Below are 22398 nucleotides of genomic sequence, written 5' to 3' on the forward strand. Positions count from 1 at the left end.
TTAATCTGACTGATGAGTAATGCATGGAGTGTGTGTGTGTGATTCTAAAATACTCGTCCAGTTTCCATGTTTTAAGTGTTCTCAGATGGGATCAAAATGGAACTTAGTTTGACAGGAGATGGGAAAAAAGTTGATTCTTTCGTTTTGAGTTGTTTCTTGGTCAGACAAGGACACATATTCTCTCAAAACCTTTTTTTTCCTCCTTATACGCACATGTACGCTAGTAGTAGTGCTACTATGTTGTCACATGATCATCATGCGACGCATGGTTGTCTAAAAGTTTGTTCAAGTAGCTGGAACTCTTTTGGAATTGTATATTATACCAACATTTTTATTGCATTTTAAAGGCTACAAATTCAAAAGAAAAAAAAAAAATTTAGAACGTTTTTTTCTGAATGATTTGAATTAGAATACCAAACTCTATGTGTAAAGAAAATATGTATTAATGTTTTAACTATTCAATTAATACTGAAATTATTATAATAAATAATTTATTAAAACAAATTCCACCTTTCTTTATTCAAATTGTTGAATTCAATGATTCAATAAACCAATTTAACGTTTCAATATAGAAAAAAATGTACACAAAAAAACAGCATTAAATTATTAAAATAAATACAAAACTTCTAAATTGGAAATTTAAAATCGAATTATTCAATATTCTGATGGCACTGATATACATATTGAATTGGGACTGCGTCATAAACAAGCAATAATCAGAGGTCTTGGTTTTTAAAACTTAAAGAATAATAAATAAATAATTATTATTAATAAAAATAAGAACGGATAAAAATCAAGTATAAGTTTAAATTAAAGTGTCTACGTACCCATCTGTGTCATTAATGTCCCTATTTATCATACTCATTTATTATTATTATTTGATTTATCTTTGTTCAGAACTTTATTTACGTTATTTTCTATTTGTGTTTGTTATTCACCAAAGTGATTCTTCTCTTTGGTCTTTAAAAGATTCCCAACAGCCTAACTTTATTATTATTATTATTATTATAATTATAATAATTATATTATACTGAATTTTATTTTCAAATCCCTCCATTTTCCTCTTTCCATACATTCATGAATCATTAGTCTTCCTCTCTTTTTACCTGCTGCTTCCATTTCTAAGATTCTATTCCCGAGATCAGCAGTATTTATTGTCCTTTCAATTATTGGGGTTAGTCGTTGCATGGAAGGAGGTTGATTCTTGGTGAAATTGTCCATAGGTTTGAGTGTGTTGTGTGAATGGTTGTGTGAGTTTGTGTGCCCTGCGACCAACTGTTGTGCTGTCCAGGGTGTCCCCCGCCTCTTGCCCCAAGAAATTGGGATAGGCACCAGCACCCCCGTGAACCCTATAAGGGATGAATCGGCAAAGAAGATAATTTTTTTTAGGCTCAACCTTTCCTCACCAAAGTCACAGTTAATAAAATGGCCCCTTAGAAAATGTCTTTTACTGTTGTCATGGTAAAGAAAGAGCTGAGCCAAGAGTCAAATCTCATATTATCGGCCATGGTCACCTCTGATCACATGTAGTGACGTCGACTGTATAAGATAAGGATTTAGTATCTGTGAGGTCAAGGATCTGTTCCTGAACCTTTTTTTAAGCCAATCCGCGGCCACAGGATTTCCTTCTTTTGGTTTAACCAGAATCAGACAAATTCGAGTTCTGGCTGTTTATTATTGGGTGATGAAAGCACATTAAGTAGAGGCTCCGTCGGCTAATCGCTAACTTGTCTTGTACAACACTGCCCTTCTTATGAAAACAAAACATGGAAAACAGGAACATGATCAAATGGGAAATGTTAAAAAATAAATGAATAGATTGTATACAGATATGAAAATAAGGGGTTTGGTTTTTTTTGTTGTTTTTTAATCATGCTTTGACGTATATTTGGTTGTTTTTTTAGTTGCTATTGACTATTGACTATTTTGCAACCACTTTCAAGTGGACACTCTTCGAACTGCTGCTTTTTGTACTTCAGCATTGGATTCGCTTTTCAATACAACATGTTGCCTCTGTGGTAGTCTTTGAAATATCACAGACATATGTATGTGTGGCCATTCGGGATTGGCCCTGTTTACTCTACATAGGGAATCCTGCCAGGTTGTCCCCTGCATATCTTTGTGGTGAGGTGTTCCAATGTCATCTCAGGAGAAGATATGTTGACCGATGAGACCTTTTCTCAGGGACAACTTCAATATTTGAAGTTGAGTTGGGTAGAGGGAAGTCTGAGATCCCTTGCTAATGGCTGGAAATGTCCATGGATTCACTACAAATTTAAAATATGCAAAACTTTGTCTAGCTAAGGGAAGTTGGTTAGCTATGGTTACCTTACGCCAACAGTTAATCAGCTCATTCCTGTTCGAAGGCTAACAGGACACGAGGGTCTATCCTAGCATACAATGAACGAGGGAATAACTCTATACAATAAGATAATCGTGTAAACATGTGCACATGCAGAATTTGGCATGTGATGTAACAAAGTTGAAGGCTTAACAAGCAGGTCACATGCCTTAATTCCACCTTACGTGGCAAGTAATTATCGTGCCCTTGTAAGCCATTGTTTCTCTTTTTAGCTTCGCGCAGCGAAAAAACACGCACAGGGAGATGAGACGAGATCCAAAGGAGAACAACTGTTTGAATGTTGCCAAGTAACGGAATCGCATACAGTACTGGGCCCTAAACATAGAAAACTGGTGCGAGACACCGACTGGAAATATAAAAGAAACAGGATCTAACACAGGCCTGTCTATTAAAATGGGATGTACAGAGAAAATATTTTTTTTCTTTATATAAACTTGCTAAAACCTCAATCGAATTGAAACCCAGTTTGATATCATGATGAACTGACAGGCTGACGGAGTCCGTCTCCTCTTTCTGAGCCAGGATTTGAAGTAGGTATACTCAAGTGTCATCAGCAAACTGTTAAACATTCCTCTGCAACAAGACCAAAACAATCAGAAATGAACAATAAAATGGATAAAATGAAATATGTAAGAGAAGTTTCTCATTCATCCAGTTCATGGTTATCCAAGTGGTTCAAAGGCGAGTCAACTGGACTGTGTAAATTCTAGGAAGACGTTTCTCCTGAAGTTTCTTCAGTTCCAATGAGCTGGTTTAGGAGTCAGTATATTGAAATATATATATATATATATATATATATATATATATATATATATATATATATATACATATACATGTTTTGCTACATGTAAGCAATGACTGTTATAGTTTTTCACTAGCTACAGATAAGAGCCGAAGCAACTATGAATAAATGCAGTTCTAAATAGTGTGTACATGTTATGGTTTGCTGGTAAGCCACTAGTTTTCAAGCTAGTTCTGTACAGTAGTGAAATATTTGTCAAAGTTCATACATCTGATTGCTCCCAATGATGCTATGAAACTTGTGTTGGTATGAAACTTGTGTTAATTAACAATAACAATAACAATTTCTAAACATCGTTCATCTAAATGAGGTGTCATTCTGATTTGTAGATCTAACTAGTGAATCAGTTCAAAACATAATTATTTAAAAGTTTAAAGTTTAATGTTTTTTATTAAAGCAGTGAATATGATACCCATAATGCACTGCACCAGCTGTTTATTTTTAAATACTCGTAAACATTGTCCAACATTTGTTCTGGCTTTTTATGATAAAAGTTTGACAATTATGGATTTAAATGGTGGCTTTTGAAATTATATTGTTGCATTAAATAAAAAACGGCATTTTTTTAATCTAATAGATTCATCTTCATAACACAATAAGACAATTTCTTACAAATAAAACACCATGAATAGTTTTTCTAATTGAAATGTATATTTACCAAATTTAAATTAATTTTTTTTCAACTCAAAATGACACTGGCTACAGCATTGTTATTGAGTTTATTAACTATGAAACAATTTTTTCAGTTTAAGATTTCCTTCCATTTTCATTACATTATTGGAAATGATTAATTGTTACAATTCCTCTATTTATTACGGTGGTATAAGGTTTGAGCCATTAAAAAAACATTTGGACATATTTTTATTAGATGTACCGACACAACATTTCAAGGAATGAAACTCATACATCTTGATTAAAAAGTCAATTTAACTGAATTAAACTGTTATTTCAGCTTATAACAACATTCCATCGCAGTTCTATTTTTTTAAACCCGACAAAACTTGTGGAGTTGTTGGTTTTGAAAGTGTTTTCGAACGATCGACCTTTGAACCGGTCATGTGTGAGACGGAATAAACGAAGAGGCAGCAGGAGTAGAGCGAAGCAGAGACACGGCGGAGAAGACATGTGACGTGGAGGACACTGACATTTGAGAGTCTGGCCAACTGTAGGAACTCGTCATAGCTCCACCTGTCTTCATCCGTACGAGCATAACCGCCGACAACACTTTTGAGATTTGTAGAGGGAAGTCCGTCCTCCTCGGACAAACGAAAGAAAGGTCGTGGAATATTTATCATTCTTGTAAAAAGCACTATATAAACACTGAACAATTCATTTTTAAATGCTTAACTTCAGTTTGAATCTGTTCAACGTCAGACTGGACTTGGTGGTTATTTAAAGAATGAACGTCTCAAATGCCGATGTGAAGTCACGGAGGTTTCGCAGAAAAAGGATAATTAGGAACGAAAACCAGCCGCCTCCATTCACTCCAACTTACTCAAGAGGTCACCCGGAGGTCGTGCGGCAGCTGCCCCCCCGATACTTCCACTCTCCTGGTCCAACGCTTCCCAAAAGTACCGTTCAAAAATTTGTCAATAGAGACGGTATGAAAAAAAAAGAAAGTTTAATTTCCATCAAAGGAAACAGAAACAGCTTCCATGTATTAAAAAACCATCATGCCGGAGATGAAAAACACAATTTTTAATAAGATTCATATCGAGACGCCGCGTTGTCTGTTTGAATGGAGCGGTGACATCATCGCTTGAAAACTCTGGACAGAAAAGAAAGTGTTTACACATGTGATCCTCTCTCGAGCCGATCCTTTGACAGTCGGAAGGAAACGTTTTTTTTACACTTGTGGTCTTTGCTCAGAACACATTGTTCATTTTAAATTGACAACTGGAAGAGAGCGGGAACATTTAATTACTTTTTCAATACATGGAATTGGGAATGTATAAATAATGGGAGATCAAAGGGAGGCTGTCATCGTTTTTTTTTTTTTAATATGGCTTGCAAATATATTTTCCACAGTGGAAACATCTGTTCACTCAATATTCATCTGAGCATCCCGGAGATTATTTTAATTTCATACAAAAATAAAAAGCAAAGGGAAGATGTAGTTATATATCTGTGGTGTTAGAAAAACTCTGTGAACTCTGGTTTCCTCCTACAAGCCAAAAACACACTGAAGTTAGCAGATAATTAATAACATTCAATTGGTGTGTGCGTGTAAAAGGACTCGTCTATACTGTGAGTTTGTTTCTTGCCCTGAGTAGCTGGGATACGCTTCAGTATCCCATTAGAAAACAAATAGATGGAGAACATAAAGGTAGCTAACGCTTAAACTACAAAAAAGTTAAAAAAAAAAGTGTAATGTAATAACATAAGCATAGGTTTAAGCTCAGAGAATGATTGTTTGCTAGAAATCAAACAATGGCTGAGTGAAAACACTTAGAATTCTGACCTGCTCTAGTAGAAGAACTCACATTTCCCCGATCCTTAAAACTCTGCACTGGCTGCTAAATTCTTTCGGGATTCATTTTAAAAGTCTAGTTCTTACTTTCAGAGCGAGGCTTTCTCTTGGTTTTCTAGTTGCTGCTGTGTTTGTCTCTTTGTTATCTTGGCCTTTTAAGTATGTATTTTAACTGTGTATTGCTTTTGATTATTCAAGCGCTTTGTGACCCTGGTCAGAAAAAGGCACTCTACAAATAACCTTTACTTACTTACTTACTTAGATAAGTATTTCTTAAAGTAATGGCCACAAGTTGAATGAGTCAACTTTTTTTTTGTCCATTTGTGTTTAGATTTTGACCTTGGTGTGTTTAGTGTGTAGTTTGTTTCTCCATTGAATTTTACAAAAATATATAATAAACTAATTCTAGATGAGTAATGAGGCACTTTCCTTTATTCTATCAGCTTCTGGTGACCCCTCGGGAATATTTTAGGGTCACCTCCACTTCCTTAAAGCACAGACAGAACAAGACTAAAGAACATTTACAGTCTGGCCACTAAGGTCCACAATGCATAAGTGTTTCTGTCACGTCTTTCATTTATGCACCACAGCTGTAGATTTATTTGACCCCCCCTTAATAAACGTTTATTTTCCGGGGGGCCTACCTGCTGTCGAGGTGAGCGGAAAACCCACCAGTCACACTTGTGGGTTTTCTTTTTGAGGGGCTGGTGGAAAATATCCATGGGAAGCTCGGAGTGTTCAAGGAATTGTTCTAAAAATAGAAGTCCCCTCTTGCTACCCCTCTAATTCTTGGGTACCCCACCTTGGCTGTGACTCAAGGTTTTCAAACCTGCTTCATTGGCTTTAAGTAAGTAAATGATTCCTGCTCCCCTCGGTGTGTGTGTCATATACTTATATAACTAGAGAGAGTTGATATGTTTAATCGCCTGGTGACTCTATTAATAAAGTTTATTGATGTTGTATAATATGTATACGTTTGATATTAAGACGCTTGCTCGCACACTTGAGTGCAAATATCCTACGATGATCCATAGAATATAAATATTAATATTAATTAAATTATTAATATTATTAACAATATTAGATTGTTTTTTACTTGTTATGTTTAAATTATTTTATGAAAGTATACTAACTGTATTAATCATTGTTTTGCCTTTCAAGAAGTATATATGGAAATATTTTTTTTACATTTTATTCCTGAACATTTTTTCAAAATGTATGCAAAAAAATGCGTTGTTCCCTCTAAATATTGTATATGTGAGCCATGATGTATGTGCTATAAATGAAAGTTTCTACCTAAGTTTAACTATTATTTAATCGAGTATATTTGATAAAAAGTAATCATAAATGCTAGTGTAGTAAACTTTCTCTTCTTTATATATATATATAGATATATATAAAAATGTATATACATAGATATACCATATCTATCATACCGTCCATATGTACTACTACACCAAGAACAAAATAGAAACAAATTAAAGGTTACTACACTAGTATTTGTGATTACTTTTATCAATAATACTGGATTAAATAATAGTTAAACTGAGGTAGAAACTTTCACTTGTAGCACACATTTCATGGCTAAAGTGAGCGATCCATGAACGAGTTAGAATAGCAAGCAGAGCTAACAAAGTCATTGGTTTACACCAGAAATCCAACAGAAAAAGCTTCATCACGGAAGCCTTGCTGTTGTGTTGAAGGGAATCATTTCAAATGGTTCAATCAATGATGGTCACGTGCTTAAGTGACGGTGTAGATTGCCATTAGAATGGTACCTCCCATTTACCTTGTGTTTAGATAAAAAACACACAACGAAAGAACACTATTGACATTTTTTAGGAGAATAAAAAATCAAACCAACAATGTATCTCTTGTAGTGAAGCTCTATATACATTATCCAGGTTGGGGTGATTGGTCGTCATTTCACTGGGGAGGATTTCTTTGTTGTAAAAAAAGTCCAAAGTAAGAAAAAAACATTTGACTTCATTGATTAAGTTTCTAAAAACAGAGTTAAAATACTTGCTGACTCAGCCTTGCATATCTCTACACTTTGCCCTCTAAAAAACTAACAAAATTGTGTTGGTCAAAACTGTCAAAACTAGTAGATAGATCACGCAAGTATATATTTAAGAAAGCATTAGAGAAAAGAAGGCAACCATCTATGATGCTTATTATTTAATTCAATTTCAATTTAATTCAACCATTGTGTTATCTCAGGATCAAGGTGAACCAGAGGCCCCGAAAACTAATGTGTTTGTGGTATCCCTTTTTGTCTTCTCCGGGTACAGATAAACGACATACACCACTGCATATGTATTTATAGAAGCTAGGGCAAACAAGGCAAGGGATTTTTTTAGGCCTTTGGGTCACCTTGACCCAGAGATTACAAGTGTTAAAGTTCCAAATCCAAAAACATTTTTTAGTTCAAACTAAACTTAATATGAATAAGAGAATAGAAAAGCAGGTCCAAGCATGGATGGAGAGAGAGGGGAGAGAGAGTGACTGGCAGATTAAGGAGAACCGTTTAGAGAAGAGGCAGCAGAGTCCAGACAGGTTCATGGAAAGGATGCTGGATCTGGTGGAACCATCAGGGCAAGGTGTAGGAGATCCTGGATCCAGCAGCGTGGAGAACAGGGGAGAAGGCGAGGAAGAGGGCGAGTAAGAACCATGGATTGGACATGATGACCGGAAAAGAGAGACAATTTCTTTGTCCATATTTGGTCAGTTGTTCCACAGCTGAGGAGCTTGATAACTGAAGGCCCTGGCTCCATATCTACATTCGGAGGTTGGCAGTAGGTCAGACTATAAGGGCCGTCCCATCATGGAAGTAAATGTTTGTATGAGATCTGTGATGTTTGTTGGTGCTGGATATACAGGATGATTCAGTCAGTCATCAATATCTCCATCACCTGGAAGGTTTTATGGAACTAAAAAAAAAAAAAATCCTAGTAAGATTTCCATCCTCTTTCACAGAGTGGAAAAAATTCCAGTGTCGTTTGGCTGAACAAGAAACTTTCACTGCTCCGTCCCAATTTCCTTCTGTCAGTTCCCATAAAAGTTAAATACAACTTCCATATCTCGCCGGCAAACTCCACTTTCCAGCTCGTGTGCACATAAAAGACGTTTTGCCACGTGCTGCATCTGCACATCACTGGTGTCTGGTGGACTCTATTTCCACTGCTGCATTCCTTCTCCATCCTACCAGAGCTGGAACACTTTCTCCACTGCTTTACTTATTGTCCTCGTGCATCTTCAGTCGCAACTTCCTTGTTATTGGTTTGTAGCTTCGCTTTTTTTACTGGGGTTCTGCGCGTTCATTGAATGAATGATGATATCAGGAGACAATATTTTATCCACCAAGATGGTTTTTAATGTATATTAGCGAAGATAACAATTCTGTAGCAATTTTGTTTTTGTTTTGTTTTTTATTAGAGAAGGAAAATGTGTTGAAATTGTGGTGATGCTAAAGAAAAAATGTAATTTTGAAATATAAATCAACGTAGAAGTATTATGGTTAGAAGAAATGAAAAAAAATAGTTGGAAAAGGTTTTTATTGTTGTTTAAAAGGAACAATTTATGACAAAACAAACATCTTAAAAAACAGTATTTTCATTAAACTTTAGTTAAGTTTTTTTTCTTAACATAACAGCATGTTTTTGTCTTATTCTCCTTCTTAAATAATATTTGGAAAATGTGTGACCAGACAATGGGATGAAACTGAAACTGGAAGATGATTCTGAAACAAAATATAAACAGCCTTATAGTAGAAATGCACTAGAAGAGTGCATACCTCTGCCAAGGACCTCATTAAACATCATACAACCAAATCAATTTTTATTAAAGTCCATGAACTGGTGGAAACCCACTGACTTGAAATAATGCTTGTGCCATTTGCTCGACGAGCTCTAAAACAGGTTTTTACTACCAATGCATTTTCATACTTAGGTCACATAAAAGTTGTTTTGTGGATTTATTTTTATTTAGTTTAAATTCTGTGTTTAATAAATGAAAGACTTCTCTAAATGTAGTCGGAACTACAGCAAAATCTGGTCCCTTCAAAATTATTATTACTGACGCTTATTACCTTATCGAGCCAGCAGGGGGCACAAGCCTGTCCCAGCCGCTTCGGGTGATAGGCAGGGGAGACCTAAAAAAATACTAACAGTGCAATCATTCTCCTTTATTTTTTTTGCACTCTGGGAGGAAACCAGAGTGCTCGGAGTAGATTCACACCATAATCAACACGTGAGTCAAACTCAGACAGGGTTATAGACATTTCGGTAAATATAAATTATGTTTGGCCCGTGACCTTGTTTGCTAAAATACTTTCTCCGCCTTTGTATGATAGAGTTTAACAGCATTGGACCAGCAATCTTGAGAATTTTCCAAAAAATATATATATATTAATAATAATCATTTTTCACAGACAAACGAACAAACCACCGTCCGTAAAACAAACTACACAAAGAAGACAACTGTGAAATGTCGACAAAGTAAAAATGTTTTCCCCCAAAAAATACATAAAAATAAATAAACAGCGCCCGGTGATAATTATAACTCAAATAAAAGATGTTGCTGCGCAAGGTATTAACAAGAAACCATTCAGTGTTAGTGAAGGAGATTCATCTCAAATACATTTAATATAGACTTAAAAACTAAATTCTTAAAGTGGTGATTAAGAGAAAACCTTAACTTAACTCAACTTGTTATCGTGAAAATAACAAACAGGAAAATACCAGTTGAAATGTAACAATATATATGTATATTTGCTCCAGATTAAACAGTATATACAGTGCAGGCAGTGCAGTGTGACCTAATACGTTGCGAGAAGCAGCTGAGGTGTTACCAGTATCTCTTTGACATTATCCATTGCAAACACGTGAGAATCACCTCGAGCTTTAGGATCTTCACTGAGCTTTATGCAGAACTTCAACACTGATCCGTCAAACTATTAATCTGATTATAAAGTGGTACACGAGTCTCCTGCCCGTTCCTGGTCCCGGCCCGCTCCAGAACACTGGACCCATTGAAACTAGAGAGGGCGGAAGCGAGCCAAGCGCTCAACTAGGGTTTCTTAAACCGGACGTAGGAGGTTTTTTCTTTTTTTTGTTGTTTGCCTGTAATTTTTTTTTTGAGCAGATCAAAATCTCGCTGAGGAGATTATGCTGGCCGAGAAAAGAAGGGAAAGTAGGTGCACGGTGAGAGGATGAGTGAGGGGCAGCCGGGGTAGGGGGCACAGAAACCTGAGAGGGACCAGGCATTCCTGGCAGGGCAGCTACATCTGCAGACACAATTATCTGCTTCTTTTTTCAAAATCTTCAGAAGACACTGTCTGAGGCGTCAATCATCTTTTTTCACTAACTATATTAAAAACTCGTCGTTAATGAATTATCAGTGAGTTCAAACTTTCTCGAGAATAAACAGAGTCGTTTTTTTATTACTATTTAATTTTAATAATTGAATAAATGTATATATATCCACCTTTCAAGTATCGATCCACAATAACAAGAAGTTCTAGATTCTGTCAAAGGTTATAGAGTTTCAATATACTTTCAACATTTTTGATTAGTCTTTATTTTTAAATGTATGACATAAAACAGTTAAGAAAATATTCACATAATAGTAAAAAATATGAATAAAATAATGGTAAAAAAATGGCTAAAAAAAATAAAGACAATTTATGGAACCTGTTTGTATTATTATTTTTGTTTCAGTAATTCAATTATTTTATTATACTATGTAATTATAGAATTTAGACTTTCTTTTATTGTCATTCCACAGAAAACACTCATTGCTTGGAAACAGTTAAAAAATACAGCAGAGTGAATGTATCTATAAAAAGTATAAATATAAATATTAATAAGTTAAAAATAGTGCAATATAGTATAAACAGAATCAATAAATAACATTTTAAATATTGCATATCATAATTAATGTACATAAAAGTATAAATATAAATAAGTTAAAAATAGTGCAATATGTTATAAATAGAATAAATAATATATATATGTATATATATATATATATATATATATATACATATATATATAAATAAGATATTAGATATTGCATAGCTCAAGTTATATTTCATTCAACAGCTGTTTCTAAATCAGTATCCGCTGCAGAACAGAATTATATTTAATAATTATTTTTTTCTTCTCATTATTATTATCCAATTATTACTATGATGTTATATTCCATATAATGTTTATTATATTATTATTGATGTTGTGCTTCTCCTGTGAGAACTGGAAGCTGATCTCGGCGGCAAAGGTAACCTCATCCTGACGCCGTATCTCATTCTAACGAGTGTTTCTCACATCTGAGAGCAGCGATGTTAGCTGACGCAGCTTCACTCCCACAACACTCATCCCAGCGTGAATATCACTATGTCATATCACAGGAATCTCGTCCTCCGGCTTACATTTCCGAGGACTTTTTTTTTACTTTCTTCTTCTTAACGCCTCCGTCACGTGTCACGCAGGTGTGGCGGTGCTGGTGTCGCCGGACGTCCCCCTGCAGCTGGAGCTGGACAGCGGTCAGCAGTTCTGCCTGCAGTCGCTGCCTAGTATGGAGCGTCTCCCCCTGCAGTACACGGTGTGCGTGGCCCAAAATGTGAAAGCTGTTCACCAAGAAGCAGCTCGGCAGCTCTCGTCCGACGCCAGGGAGCTGCCCAACCTGAAGACTCTGTGGTGAGTAAACGTTTGACGTGACCATGTCCCAAAATCGAGCACTTCTGCACTTACACTTAGTATTTTGAGTGCATCCCAATGAGCAGTGTGAGAAAATGAAGTGCGCAATGAGCACTCACGTCCAGAAAATTGAGTGTGGATTGATGGACTTTTTCCACCATCAACGGCCGCCATCTTAGTGACGTAGATGACGCTAAACGGAAGCTACGTCACTGACGAAGCAGATACCGGCGTAAATGTCTCGAGAAAAAACTTATTTTACCACAAAACACCACAACAACAATAAAACACAACTTAATAACTTGTTTCTAGTGGCGAAAAGCGCTGTCAAATTTCGGGTGCAATCAGCATTAAATAGTAGTAGAAGAAGAAGCTGTCGAGTCATTACCTGTAAGTGTGTAGTTTTTGATTTGAGACAGTACTATATGTCAAAAATTTGCGCACTGATCAACAACGTGCAATGTGTACTATAAACCAGTGCACTCAGAGAAGTGCATGATTTGGGACACAGCACAGTACTTTGACCTTTTGGCTCAGCTCTACACCATGGCAGTTATTTGATTCATATTATTATAAATTAAGAACTATTTGAATATTCCAGGGGTTAAGATATGACACATTATAATGTTTTCATTCAATTACAATGTTATTTATTTTTTAATAATAATTACTATGACCTGGTGAGGGCCACATAAATACAGGCACAGGCTGAATGTGGCCCCCGGGCCGCACTTTTTTTTTAAGGTGATGGATAAATGACCATGGCAAGAGTCACATGTTGCTTAACCCTTGTGATATGTCAGGGTCAAGGTTACCCCGAAACAAATTTGTTTTCAGGTCCTCTTGACCCTGAGACATAAACATAAACATAATTATTAACAAGGCGTAAAAAAAAACAACAGTTTTCTCTTGATTACATTTTGTAACTTTAAAATTTACTTCAAATTAATTAATTTTAAATTACTTCAAATTAAGATACTATTTAGATTAATAAATCCATTTAAATAATATATATATATATATATATATATATATATATATATATATATATAAATATATATATATTTAAATAATAATGACGTCAAAAGGTGCCACTGAACATGTACATGATGAATAGAATTGATGGACAATTCATTCATCGTGATTCCTCAGGCTGCCTTTCTGGAAGCTCCTGGCCTCGGTGGACTCGGGGCCGAAGATGGAGAGGGAGCTGAGGACCTTCTCCAATCGTCTGAGGAGACACCAGTTAGGAGAGGGAGTCATCAGCCTCAGTGAACATTCCACCACTCTCCTCTCAGAAATGGTACGTTCTCAAGCTGAGGCCGGTGCGAAGAAAAATTGTGCCTCAATAAAACATGAATATATTTAAATATGTATCAATTATATGCAGACCTTTTTTTTGTTACATTATTTCGAGGACAAGGAAAATGAAAACATGAAAAATGCCTGTTACTACTTATATTTAGAGTTGAATAATTATAATGAAAATTATGGGTGGCCACGTAATTTAGACATTTAGACTTTTTTCACATTTTCCATATATTTATGGCTGTCAAAGCACTTTGTGACCCTGGTCTAGAAAGGCGCTATATAAATAGAGATTATTATTATTATTATTAATATTATAATCAAGATCAAGCGAGCTTTTGCCCTTCTGCTCCATGAGAGGTTTTCCCCCTCCCTGAGCTCGCCTTAGGACTCCTGCATTACCGTTTGACAGGTGTAATATATATATATATATTCCGATATTACTCTGTTATTTCTCTTAAACTGTTATTACTAACAATATTATTCATCATGGATTGGACGACCTTTCCAGATTATCTTTAAGTGTCAAGAGACTGAAGTACAGACCCCAAAAAAATCTAATTTTGTAAACAATTGTCACACAGAATACTCTCAACAGTAAAACAGAGATTTGACAACAATGAAGTTACACTAATCCAACACTAGAGGGAGCCAGAAACATCGTTTATAATCTGACCTATTGGGGCTTTAAAATGAGATAAAGGACGGAACAAAAGACACAGAGACATTCAACTGATCATGCCATAAAATAAGTCTGTGACTGGCACTGTCAAGGATTAGTTCTTAAAAAGTAAAGATGCTCAATTTTTGCTATAGATATCATTGTTTTGTTTTTAGAAAATCCTTGGAAAAATCAATAGATTTATTTCACGGTCTGGTTCCTCACTCTGAAAAAAAAAACCCTGCAGCTCTTTGGAAAGTCTTGTGGAAAATATCCTGCGATGCATCCTGATGACATTTTTAAGAGGAAGCATGTTTGAATTAATAAAGCATTAGGCCATAAATAAGTCCTGATGGAACGACTCAGATAGTTTTTATTGCTTATTGACTGTGATGTTGGCCAAACCCTGTGTGAGATTGGACAAGTATTTTTCTGGGTTCAGAGCAGAAAGAGATAAACACTTGGATAACTTATCTGTTTGATTCTGAGATTTACATTTGGGTTGCTTTTTTATTATTATCCTTAAAGTCGCCTCATGCTAAGTATTTCTGGTTTGATCCCATTAGTGTGAGTGTTTTGTACATCTTATTCTAAGGTTGATACGGTTTTATTTGTTTGTGTCAATTCATTTATTTTTAAATTTCATTTTCCCGTGGACTCCATTGATCTTCAACGAGACGTTAAATGCTCAGTGGCCACCAATGAAATCTTTCTATTGAGTGGATTTCCAAAGCCAGACAGAACCAAAAAGGTTCACTAAGATGTCATACCATGTGGAAAAGCTGTTTAAACTTATTGGCTGCTTGAAAGAAAATTCCACTTATTATGAAGTGTTAATGTAGTTGAAGCTCTTTTATTGCCCGATGCTGTAAAACGAGGAACATCATGTACTTAATCACAGAAACCGATGTGCCCCATATTTGTTGAGAGAACCATTTGACCGTCTACTCCAACCCGGGGACAGGAATTGGGAGACACGTGACAGCTATTACAATATGCAGACTCCATTGTAAAGTGTACTCTACTGTATAAACTAGCTTCGCGCAGTGACCTAAAAAGGTGGCCGAAAATTATTTCTCTTGGCTTAGCCTTCAGGATTGTCTCTCGGAAAAAAGGGTCCGATACTCAATCGTTCCAAGAGGGAAACCACCGGAGGTTACTCAACCACCTTTCAGGATAGCCCCCCTGAGGGGTGTCCCCCTAGTGGATTCTGGACAGATGTTTTTTTTTAATCTGAGCTAGTACTAGACATTACAAACTTCTTGATTCTCCAACTGCCTTGCAATTTTGGCATAGATAGGGTTGGGGGGCGGGGGGGCGTCTCTATGGCAACAATTGTGTACCCAAGGGTCTCAGTGTGTTAACTGAATTCTATTGATTATCGTACACCGTTGGGAAACACATTCTCTAGCATAGTCGCTAGCAGCAGGTCAACATAAGTTGTTAATTAGTTTTATTTGAGATTGCATCACAACTCCAGACCAGTCACCAGTTCATAGGAGGCGACAAATAAAGACAACCATTCACAACTACTAGAGATAAAAAATGTTTGGGTATGTATTGTTTTAGGGTTACCTTGCTTCTTCTCTACGGGAGAGCCCCGGTCACCCTGATTTTGGCAGCTTGTACCTGTGATCCTGATCTTTGGGTCACTACCCACATACCATAGGTGGGGGTAGAGACTTAGATCGACCGGTGTACAGAGAGCTTCGTCTTCTGGCTTAGCTCTGTCTTCACCACTACGGATTGATTGATGAGTCAGCATAACTCCTGATCTCCTACTGCCTGTCGATCTCTTGCTCCATTCTTCTGTCACTCGTGAACAAGAGACCATGTCTCCCAGCTGGTCTGGGAACACCTTTGGTGTCTCTCAGGAGCAGCTGGATGATGTAGCTTCGGGGCAAGGAAAGTCTGGATCTCCCTTCTGAAGCTGCTGCCGCCGAAGACCCGAAAACCGGATAAGAGGAGGACAAGGAACGAACAAATGATGTTTTGTTTTTGAAGGCCTAGCAGAAAACATATGCTAACATGTTAAATGGACCCCCCCTGTTGAGCTGGACTTGAACTTGCTGCTTGTCTTTTATCGCAAACAAATATTTCTTATCATATTGCAATTCTAATTTCCTTACATGTTATAGCAGAGGAATTACAACAGCTATAAACGCCTATAGATATAAATGCTATCACCAGGGTTCTAACATTTATAAACATTTTTAACCATAGCCCTGTTATAACTGGTCATCCCTTGTGTTGCCTCGGGGTCAAGGTGAATGACCTCCTTGGCTTCAATAATTATATACGCTGTGGTGGAGGTCGTTCACAAGGGATACCACAAACACGTTTGCTTTCGGGCCTTTGGGTGATGTTGAAGGGTTACAGAAGTAAAATGGGGACTTTTGAAATAACAGTAAATAGAAAAGTACTTCAGTATGATAGCATTACTCTGCCAAGAAGCTCATTTCCTATGGCAAAGTTTACAATATTACATGAAAAAATATCAATTTTTCAATAAAGTTGCATTAATCTTAATGATATAATTCTCTCTTTAAGTTTTCAAGTTTTGCCAGTTCAAAACACAGCATGGCACATAATCAAGATTTGCAGTATAAGTAAATAAAGAAACTTTCAAAGTTTAAATGGCGGTAAAAATGAGTAGGATTGTTTATGACAAATGCAATTTGAGTTGGTAATAAATCACAGAAGAAAACATACGGTTGTGTAGTCCACTAAGTTAAGAGACTTTACTAAAAGGTGCGAAAAGAGTCAAATATCAAGCCCGGTCTACGTTTTTTTCTGGATTCTTTTTTTTTTTAGACATCAAAGGTATTGAATACCTTTTTCTTGGCACCACATGAGCTACTTTCCCCTCAATAAGTCCTGTAAAGATCAGCCAAACATACAGCGCAGTACGGAAACTTCCATTGTCCGCGAAGTGTGCGACTCTGCACAAGTGTAACTGGCAACGATCCTCTGTAAAAACTTCACTCTCACTCAAGTTTTACAAGTGATCATAAACTGTCATTATTAAATCATTACACAATATGATCATTCTCGTCCCAGTTTCCACACGCTTTGGTTCCAAAACCCTAAAATGGTTTGCAGGCGATGGAAAATAATGGTTATTAATAATTTTAAACGTTTTCCAGATACGATATATTAATGTTTTTTGTTTTTTTTAAACAGACAGACTTTTTAAAAGCTTTGAAATAAAGATATACGGTCATAGTTACAGTGTAACATTCTTTCTACAGACATCAAGATGTAAAAGGAAAAAGACAGGAGACTATTCAAATATGTATAAAATTGATTACATAACATGGTTTTAATCCATCTTTTGTTCTGACAACAGTTTCCTTTGCATTATGCGAGTTACGTAATCTTGAATCTGTCTTTGATTTGAACATGCAAATTCCAGCGGATTACAATGTACAGAATGTTAAATGGTTCTGACAGAGGTCAAAGTGTCACAGCGGCCGGTTTTCACTGCAAACGTGGAGAGATTAACATGCCATGTAGGAGAATTCATGACATACCAGATTATGAACACATGAATTGATGTGCGGACCAATGGGGGGGGGATTGGTCGTGGGAAGTCTTCGAGACGTTGCTAACATACCTGAGGTTGTGTCTTTACAATCGTATGTGTTGTGCGTCCTCGCAGGACCATGACTACCTCAACGGCAGGAAGAAGGGGACGTCCGACACACTGACCAGGGACCTCTCGCTTGTCAAGCTTCTTAACATTTCCATCACTGTGTCCCCTTTCCTGGGCGTGGATACCCCACAGTTCCACACCTCCCTTGCGGAAGGCAATGAGGACTACTGGCTCAGTCTCCCCTCGGGCCCCCAAGGACAGCTGGTGAGACCTAAATATCATTATACATCTATCTTTCACCAACTGACCAGTTAGCGTTACGGATCCTCTCTGACGTATTTTACATTTATACCTTAACCGTTGTGTTAGCTTAGGGTCAAGGTGACCCAGAGGCCTGAAAACAAAAGTGTTTGTGGTATCCCTTGTGTTGCTTCTGGGTCAAGGTGAATGACAACCTTAACTTCTAGAAATACATATGCAGTGTTGGAGGTCGTTCTCCTCAAATAAGGGGATACCTCATACAAATTTGTTTTTTTCGCCATCGTGTCACCTTGACCCAGAAAACAACTCCAGGTTTAACAGGTAGTCAATTTCAACTCAGAAGGACTGTAGCCAACACTTCTATCAATAATCTAAGATAGCAAGTATAACCTTCAGTTAACATCTTTAGAATTTTACCATAATATATTTTTTTAAAAGATCATTTTAGGAGTATCCATTGTTTTTTACGGGATGCTAAGGTTTAGTTTAGTTTATTTTATTTAAAAGGACAATGTGCAGTTACATTAAAAAGATGGCTGCACCAGATTTAGCACAATGCTGCTTTCCATTTCAACATTCCTTGTCTGTCTTTCTAAAAGAGAGAGTAAAATTTGTCCAATTTCATGGAGCTTGAGCTCTGGAATGGCCAAATCATCTAAAGACAATTTTAATAAAGAAATGAATGGGAAAAAATAATTTAGCATTTTTAAATTAAGCGCAAATTACAATTACAAAAATGGTCTTTTTCTTTCTTTAAAAAAAAAAAGTATGTTTATTGTGAGAGCCTGAAAGCTAACGTTGTCTTCATGTTTGTTTCTTCAAGATTCCCGTGATGAGTCAATGGCGAGGGAAGTTTTGTGTGAAACTCAATGTAACAAATCCTGGAGCCGTGAGCTGGTTCCTGGACCGGGTGGGATCCCTGCAGGCGCATTTGGGAATGGAGTATGTTTTGCTGGAAGGGAGCGAGGGCAATCTGTTCGAGGAGCAGGCTTTAAGACCACCTGAGGCTCTGACCGGGGATAAATATATCAGCTTACTGGCTGATCTGGCCATCAAGATGGGAGACTCCACCATAGTGACAGCAGGGACGAGGTACGGCCTCTTCCTTATGGATGTTCTGGACTGTTTCGCAGCAATTTTGCTGATTATTTGATAACTTACTTCAATCCTGTCGTCACCTCAGGTCCAACCACAAGCCACTTTTTGTGAGGATGACCCCCTTGCAGTCTGACTGGAGCTCGATGGGCCTGAAGGGCATCATTCCCTTACTGCTGCATCACACTCTGCTGGGATACAACTTCCTCATTCCTGATGCAGTAGGTAATACAACAGATTAAGTGTGACTCTTATCACCTCCGCTAGGAACATGCTGTTGCCATCGCTAAGAGACAGGACACTAAGCTCTGCTGTCCACTTCCACATTTCGCACCCATGCAAGACCCATACACAGCAAATACAAAGAAAAGAAAAGCTGGTCTGAGACGTCTGCAAGTTAATTTTTTGACATATAATCAATTCAAATTCATCCAGTTTCCAACATGCAAAATAGAAACAGTGCAAATATTGCAAAGAGTCTCCACGTTTTTCAATACCAGCCCCTTGAAAACACCATTTATTCACATGACCATTGGAGGGATCCAAGAAAACTAAGCATGTTATGTGCAGAGGGAAGAAGAAACCAAGCTATGGGCTCAAGGGTTCAGTGCCATAGTTCCACTTTGAAGCTGTCAAGTGATCAAGGTAGAGATTCTTGAGCCCTTTACACCCTCTGCAAGTCTGCACTGATGCGACTTTAACTTACATTTCCCATGAATCACACGTGCCACTCGAATATATGTGTTCCTGCATTATTAGACTACATGTGGTTTTGAACAACTGTGCTGCGTCCCAAATTGTGCACTTCCCTAAGTGCACTGCTTTACAGTACACTGTAAGACAGTTCACTTCCTTGCACAGTTTTCGACAGATAGTACTGTGTCAAATCAAACACTGTTGCTACACACATACGGGAAATGATTCGACAGATTCTTCTTCTACTACTTTTTAACACTGATCGCAACCGGCCGTTTGAACACTATCGCCGACACTTGACAGCTCTTTTTGCCAATTGAAACAAGTTATTAAGTTGTTTCATTGTGTTATTAGTGTAGTTGTGTTGTTTTGTGGTAAATAAAAATGGTGTTTTCGAGAAATTTACGCCGGTAGCTTAGCTGACGTAGGTTCCGTTTAGCGCCATCTACGTCACTAAGATGGCGGCCGTTAAGGGAGGAAAGTGTCCATCGATCCACACTTAATCTTCTGGCCATTTGAGTGCAACAATTGAGTGCTCATTGTGCACTACATTTTCATACACTGCTCATTGGGACGCACTTGTGGACTCAAAATATTAAGTGTAGGTGCAGAAGTGCACGATTTTGGACACACCCCTCGTCTCCTGCAACATGTTTTCATGAGAATGATGATGCCTAAAAGAACCTTATCGAGGAAACTTTTTTTTTTGCCTACTACAGACATCTTGCTACTTGATATTGTCCAGAAATGCTGATTTTAGCCAAGGTTACCACTAAGCACCAAACCAGAAGAGGATTTTCGCAAAGATTTTGAGCAACTTTGTGGTCTCTCAACTGAGGAAAAGAGTCGGACAACATGGATGGCGGTCTCTGCACTTTTCTTTACTTTTGTTTTGAACAACTGTTCTAATTAAACATCACATGAAATAGAGCTCATTTGAATTCATTTTCAAAGCCAGTTTGGACATTACGACTCCTCCAGAGGTCTAAACTGAACCTTGGTTTTAAATATCTGTTGACATTGTTCTGGTGCAGTTTAGCAAGGAGGTTCGAGACAACATCAAAGAAGAGGGATAGGGAAGCATTGCACATGGAGACAAAAGAGAAGTCGTAGGGATGACTTGCTAGGGAGGCAAAATGCAAGCAAACAACTGGACACTTTTCTCTCAACAACAAAAAAACATGGTGTAACAACAACATGCTGGACATGACCTTCCAGATCAACGGTCTAACCCTCTTCCCTGTGGACCGATGCCTACTTCAGGACTTCTTCTGTCCATCTGTTATGATGTTGCTCAAGTGTTGTACTGTTTTAATGTGCTGTTGGGTTGTTGTCATTACCAGGGCTCAGAAACCAACTTCAAACCATTCATGTTGAAAAAAATGACCATTAGTTATCCTTGAATCCTTGAATTAGTCAGAGCCAAAATAAAAGGGACCAATTGTTTGGAACCATAGAAAAAGCTAAAGCTAGCGATTGTGTGTATATTATGTCGGTGTATACTTTAACCTGTTGGTATGATATGATCATCCAGTTTGAGGATTAGTTGACATTCATGCATTTACTGTCAATAAGCTCTCTTACTTGAAAATGGGAAATTAATTTCTATTAATGATGAATCCATTAACTTTCCACAATTCAGACATAAACCAAAACCTCTGTTGAGCCACAAGTTTTTACTGTCGTGCTTTTTACGAGGGTTTGAGATTATCAATTCCATATATTATAGTCTTTATTTATCTTTATTTCTCCTTCAATGCAGGTGGCTCTCTATCGGATGGCTTGGTCACAGATAAGGAGTTGTTCATCCGATGGTTGGAGATCGCCGCCTTCCTCCCCGTCATCAGCTTCCACACGCCTCCCTGGGTCTTTGGAGAAGACCAGGTACTACACACACCTTCTGTTCTTGCAGAATCAGTCGGGATTATTTGCAAAAAAATACCCTCGGCCTAAGAGCCTCCTCTTAACTCCGCAGGTCGGTGGGAATTTTTGGCCGTGTGTTTTGAGAGGGGCTTGAGAGCAGCTGGATGGTGTTTCTTTTCCGAGGCCTTTCTCTTGCCCACCTTCTGAGACCGTGTGCTTGAGCTATCCGGGGTGTCCAAAAAAAAGCACAACACGTTCAGTCCCAGAGAGTTCGATGACAAATATTGATGAGTGTTTTTGCGCTGATGAGCTGGAGTTCAGGTTGCTAGAATCACAAGTGTTTCATGCAAGCCTCCTTCCATGGCGGATCCTAAGGCGCCTTACGACATCACCTGTGGTTAAGACTCCATCTGTTCTGAATTACAAATCCCTGCCTCGGATTTATGCCTCGCTCATAATTTGGACAGACAATAGCAAACGGAAAAATACTTTAACGTGGCAATTAAGATTTCCATAAGGCAGCTATGAAAAAAAATGCTGCTCGTGGCTTCTATTGCGTGACAAAGATATGAACCGATATGGACGGTGGT

At 37.4% G+C, this 22398-nt stretch overlaps 1 protein-coding gene across 1 annotated transcript in view; it reads left to right on the top strand.

The window, feature by feature from the left end:
• The window catches only part of LOC148073636 (SITS-binding protein), a 28998-nt gene that overhangs the window by 3946 nt on the left and 2654 nt on the right, over nt 1-22398 (top strand). Inside the window, exons 3-8 of the mRNA XM_087797214.1 lie at nt 12122-12329; nt 13482-13632; nt 17960-18157; nt 18978-19246; nt 19338-19474; nt 21708-21829. Of these exons, the coding sequence (XP_087653340.1) occupies nt 12122-12329; nt 13482-13632; nt 17960-18157; nt 18978-19246; nt 19338-19474; nt 21708-21829 (1085 nt within the window). The remainder of the gene's footprint in view (nt 1-12121; nt 12330-13481; nt 13633-17959; nt 18158-18977; nt 19247-19337; nt 19475-21707; nt 21830-22398) is intronic.

The sequence above is a fragment of the Callionymus lyra genome, chromosome 8 (assembly GCF_982586985.1).
Source record: "Callionymus lyra chromosome 8, fCalLyr1.hap1.1, whole genome shotgun sequence".
In the NCBI taxonomy this organism is placed as follows: domain Eukaryota; kingdom Metazoa; phylum Chordata; class Actinopteri; order Syngnathiformes; family Callionymidae; genus Callionymus; species Callionymus lyra.